Raw genomic sequence first — 5,660 nt, forward strand, 5'->3', positions numbered from 1 at the left:
ATCCCACTCAAGATCTCCATTTTCATGTGGTGCCTCCTTAATAATCTACTTCCGTTTCCAGATATCCTCAGACAGTTTGGCCTCCACCTGCCGTCCAAATGCCCTTTCTGCCCCCAATGAAGATTCTCTAACCCATTATTTCATCGATTGCCACACAGCGCGCCAAGTTTGGGGTTGGTTTGAATAAGGCCTCTATCTGAACGTCGGCGTCTCAAACACGCTTCTACTTAAGCTGCAAGGTTGGTGGATGCACTCCTCCGGGAAGATGCTCTTGGCCATTGTTGCCCACCTATTGCCTGTACTCATTTGCTGGGAGCTGTGGAAGGCTCGGAACACGGCAGTGTTTGAGGTCATCGTATTTTCGCCAGCGCAAGTCCGCTGTCGGGTTGTGGCTTTGGTGAATAGCATTGGAGACACTTACCCCTTACCTTATTCAGCCCCTCAAGACTCCACCTTCCGGCACCTAGGGTTAAAAATGTTAATAGCATAGCCACGGAGTAAAACATGTGTTTCACTCTCTTGGTCATTGCTGCCTTTCCCTTACGCAAAATTCAATGTGGACGGATCCTCTCTTGGCAACCTTGGCTTCTCAGGGGGAGGGGGGATTATACGTGACCACACTGGTCAGGTCTTACAAGCTTTCTCCACCTTTTATGGGCCACGTACCAACATGGAATCGGAGGCCATGGCACTCTTGGAGGGACTTCGGCTGTGCACCTCTCTGGGGTTGCCAAAACTGATAGTGCAGGTGGACTCCAAACAATTGCTTAATATGGTGCAACAAACTTCAGCAGTGCCTTGGAAGATCGACACCATCATTAGACAAATCCGTCAAGCTCTATCCACTGCAGATTTCATCGTCGAGCATTGCTACCAGGAGGTTAACTCAGCAGCAGACATCCTGGCGAAAGGAGTAGCTTCGAGCCACAAATCAGCCACTTATGACACCACTAGTTTGCCACCACGGGTGAAAGGCATCTCGGCCTTGGACACTCAGCTCTTCCCATATTTTCGTCTAATGCGTGTAAGGGAGTAGTACTCCTTGTTTCGCTTAAAATGTGTACCCGTTCCTCTAAAAATTTTTTTTTTGGAAATTGGACATATACTCATGAATTTTCAAACAAGAGGTCAAAAAATCTCAATTTAGTTTTATTTCTTAGAATTCATCATGAAATCTTCTAATGAGCACATAAAGAATGAATATATACAAAACAATAATTATCTAAAACGTAAAAAATTTATTATTCAAATGTTTGAATTTTTTTGTACTCAAATATAATACATATGAGAAAAGAAAAATCTCTAAAGAATACATTTTCATATATATATATATATATATATATATATATATATATACACACATACTTTCTTTCTATCTATTGAGACAAAATGTATTATTATTTTTTTTTGGCTAACCCCGAGCACGGGGAGGGACGCCACCCCCTGGTAATTTATTAAAAGAAAAAGGTGACACCACCAACCAGCCCTGCTACTACGGACCTACCTGGTCATGGACAATCCTTCTAACCGATGGAATTCCTATCCTATCTAGACACATGGCTCCTCTAGCCGCTGGAGGTAACGCTGTCGTGGAAGAGTAGATCCCTTCTCTCTCCTAAGCATACCCAACGTTTGCTAAAGCATCAGCAACTTGGTTTGCCTAGCGGAGACAATGCAAACAGCTGCTGTATCTCCTGATAAATAGGGCAACCAGTCTTCCCAAGTAGAATATGGACCAACACAAGCGAATCTAATTCGACGACCAACCGGCCAAACCCTCTATGAGCGAACAGCTTAACCCCATAAAGAAGAGCTCTAACTTTGGCCTGAAGACTAGTAGCCTGACCAAAATGACCGGAAAATGCTAGGAGCAACCTGCCACCTCCATCTCGGAGGATCCCACCGCCCCTACTAGTACCAGGGTTTCCCTTGGAGCACCCATCAGTAGTAAGTTTGAGGAGGTCACCTGAAGGCCGCGACCACCTCACTAACATGTGGGACACCCGTGGAGCCCATCCAGAAATCTCAGCATAAAAGTGCACCAAGCTGCTGGGAAGGACCTGCGTTGCTGAAAGTGTAAGGCAAACATCTCTCGAAGGTCGGTTATGACCAAGGTGCACAACCTGTCCAACCCCAATTGGATCTGCTCGTATCTCATGGAGTTTCTGAATTTTCACAGGTGCCAGCAAATCAGAAGCGGGAGTATATGGTGAACAAAAGCAAGATACCTATTGCCCTTCTTCCTATACCACCAGGCTGCAAGACATACACGAAACGATGAACCACTCCAAGAGATGCCCACCGGGTCCCCGAAGAAGTGCCAAACCCGTGATACCATATCACCCTCAGCAAAGACATGCTCTACTATCTCAATGTCCGGGGATGGGCAGCACCCACACCTGAACGGTCCATGAACCCCAAATTTCCACAGGTAGCAATCCATAGGTAAACGCCCACGTAATAGGCGCAATAAGAAGAAAGAGATTTTCAATGGTAACATCGGGTGTCAAATACTTCAAAACATGAAGGAGCTATTAGCATTGCGTCTCATTAGTTGAAACGTAGACCGTAAGGTAAATCGCCCGAATTGTGTCGGTCCCCAAACCATTAAATCAGGAAGATGACCCGTCGAAGGAGCAACCCAAGCAACCTCACTGGCGACCCCGTCTAACACCTATTGCTGGAGATGTTGAAGGTTCCAAGACCCATTCGTTACAAAATCAGCAACTAGGTGATTCGACACACTCTCCAACCGCGAAGCCAATGAACCAGTCCCAAGCCAATTATCGAACCAGAAATTTGAGCTACCAGAGCGCCCAATCCACCCAATGTGACACTTCGTAAGGTGACACACCACGACCATCCTTCTCCATACTTGCGAGCCCCCATCGCGATTGACCAGATTAGGGTGCACCTGCGAGCAATACTTAGCCTTCATGAAGGTTGCCCAAAGAGATAATAGGGAATGAAAGCTTCACCACAATTTGATGGAAAAAACACCATGAATATCCTCCAGTCGCCGAAAACCCACGTCCCCTTCTTCACCTGGCACACATAGGTCCTTCTACCCAATCCAATACAGCTTACGACCCTACTCCGATTCACCCCAGAGGAAATTTGAGAAGCTCCTTTCAATCTCTTTAAATACTGATTTCGGAGGTATAACAGCCATTAAGAGATGGACTGGTAAAGCAGAGAGAACGAGCTTCAACAGCACAATCCTACCCCCAGTAGACAGTAACCTGTTCTTCCAGGACTCAACCTTACTCACCACTACCTGGGACAATCCACCAAAGTACTCCTTTTTCCGCCTCCCATAATACAGAGGGTACCCTAAATACTTGATGGGAAATGACCTGAACTTGAAACCCGTTACCTGCTGGATCATCGTCCTCCGTGGTCTACCTAAGCTGGCATGCACCAAGAAACAACTCTTCGTTTTGTTGATCAGTTGGCCAAAGATCGCCTCATACTCCTTTAATGTCCTCATTACTAGCCTGAATGAAGCGGCAGTCGCACTCGGGAAAATCAGTACATCATCAGCATACTCCAAATGCGTAATAGTCGGGCAACCTTTGGGGACCGTGAAGCCTTGAAACCCCCATAGATGCACAAGCTAATTTAGAGACAGAGATAGTACCTCCGCTCTGATGATAAATAGTGCAGGCGATAATGGATCCCTCTGACGAAGCCCACGAGCAGACTTAAAGAAATCGCAGGGCGATCCATTTATAATAACGGAGAACCAAACATTGGAAATAATCCGCCAGACCATGTCAACCCAGCGTTCCCCGAAGCCGAAGGCTCGGAGAACCTTCATCAAGAATGGCCACATCATCTTATCATAAGCTTTTGTCATATCCAGTTTTACCACTATATTACACCCGCGCACCTTCCTCTTGATGCCCGCAATGATCTCCTGAGCCAGCAGGTAATTATCTGAAATGGATCGACCCCTAACAAACCCGCTCTGATTCATTAAGATAATCTTAGGCAAAAGAGGAGCCAAACGACGGGTCAGAATCTTTGAGAAGATCTTGTTCACAAAGTTGCATAGATTGATAGGCCGAAATTGTGAAAACTCCTTCGGCTGCTACACATTGGGCAACAAGACAATGGAGGTAGTAGTGATTCGCCTAGGAAGCTCAGCACCACAAAAGAAACTCAAGACAACATTGTACACATCACCACCAACTATCCCCCAAGCAGCGGAGAAGAACCTACTGGAGAAGCTGTCAAGACTCGCAGCATTGTTCCCATCCATTTCACATACCGTCTGCCTCACTTCTTCCAAGGACGGTACCTCCTCCAACCGCTTATTGTCCTCCATTGATACTAGCCAAGAGATGACATCGACCATATCCCTCACCTCAGGGGCATCCTCCAACGAGAATAACGAGGAAAAACACCATACCGCCTCCTCACCTATGAGCGCATTCTCACTAACCCATTCCCCGTTAGGTTTTTGAATACGACGGATTACTGATTGCATATGCCGTTGCTTGACCACTAAGTGGAAGAACTTAGTGTTATGATCACCTAGAGCCAGCCATTTGACCCGAGATCTTTGCTTCCACAGCGACTTTTCCATGGTTAATGCTCGTCTCAAAGAAGCCTGGGCCTACTGCAGCTCCACGTGCACCGCCTCAAAACCGCCCTCCTCTAAACATCTCTCTAACCTCCCAACCTCCTATTCAGCTTTTGCTACATTGTCTGAAAAGTTCCCCATACGGTCCTTGTTCCATAGACGGAGATGCCCCCTTAGCCGCTGTAACTTAGAACAGAGCACATGCATCGGAGGTCCATCACACTCTTGTTGCCAAGACTCTTGCACCACTTCCAAGAAATCCTTAGGATCTGTCCAAGCATTAATGAACTAGAATGGGCGGGGTTTACCATCCATCCTTGTAGCCGTGGAGAGCAACAATGGCGCATGATCCGAGGCGTGACGCTCCAAATGAGCAACACCAATGGACAAGCCAGCGTCAAAACACTCCACATTCAGCAATAAATGGTCCAGCCGTTTCCAAATCCTAGCTCGGCTGTGACGATTATTGCACCAGGTAAATTTAGATCCAGAGAACCCACCATCCACAAAACCAGTGGCACTCATGAAAGCCACAAAATCTGCTGCCTCACCAATTGTGAACAGCCGTCCCCACTTCTTCTCCTCCTCCACAACCACAACATTAAAATCACCACACACCAGCCAAGGGCCATGCAATGGTTTGAACTGGAGCAAACCTGCCCAAAGAGCCTTCCTTTCCTCCCCAGCAGAAGCAGCATGTACCGCTGCGAAGGTAACCGAGCTTATCAAACAAGGATGTTGAACAGACAAAAACTGAGCACCCTCACCCACAATGTAACAACGAAAAGAAGAGTTATAGAAGACCCACAACAACCCCTCAGAGTGAGAAAGCACAAAATCAAACTTCAATCTAACCCGAAATTCCTCAGCCAACAACTTCTAAACATGTATTTCACACACAACTAGCATTTGGATATTATAAGACAACTAATTTTCGCAGCCTACGAAAATGGGAGGCCTTAGTCACACCCCTAATATTCCAGTATAGTGCATTAATCATGGGATAAAGGTTGGAAGGAATTTTGTGAAGCCTTTACCGTAGATCGCAGCTCCCTATCAGATGGGAACCTCA

At 46.5% G+C, this 5,660-nt stretch overlaps 1 protein-coding gene across 1 annotated transcript; it reads right to left on the bottom strand.

The window, feature by feature from the left end:
- Window positions 1–4,093: 4,093 nt before the first annotated feature.
- Window positions 4,094–4,591, bottom strand: LOC113739080 (uncharacterized). The gene has a single exon (XM_027266326.1). The coding sequence runs from the start codon at window positions 4,589–4,591 to the stop codon at window positions 4,094–4,096; it is 498 nt and encodes a 165-aa protein (XP_027122127.1).
- Between the last annotated feature and the right edge of the window lie 1,069 nt (window positions 4,592–5,660).

Source organism: Coffea arabica, chromosome 2c (genome assembly GCF_036785885.1).
Source record: "Coffea arabica cultivar ET-39 chromosome 2c, Coffea Arabica ET-39 HiFi, whole genome shotgun sequence".
Lineage (NCBI taxonomy): Eukaryota > Viridiplantae > Streptophyta > Magnoliopsida > Gentianales > Rubiaceae > Coffea > Coffea arabica.

What these genes read in the sequence shown, in the direction of transcription:
- LOC113739080 (XM_027266326.1), bottom strand. Translation starts at nt 4,591, where the DNA reads ATGGAAAAGTCGCTGTGGAAGCAAAGATCTCGGGTCAAATGGCTGGCT.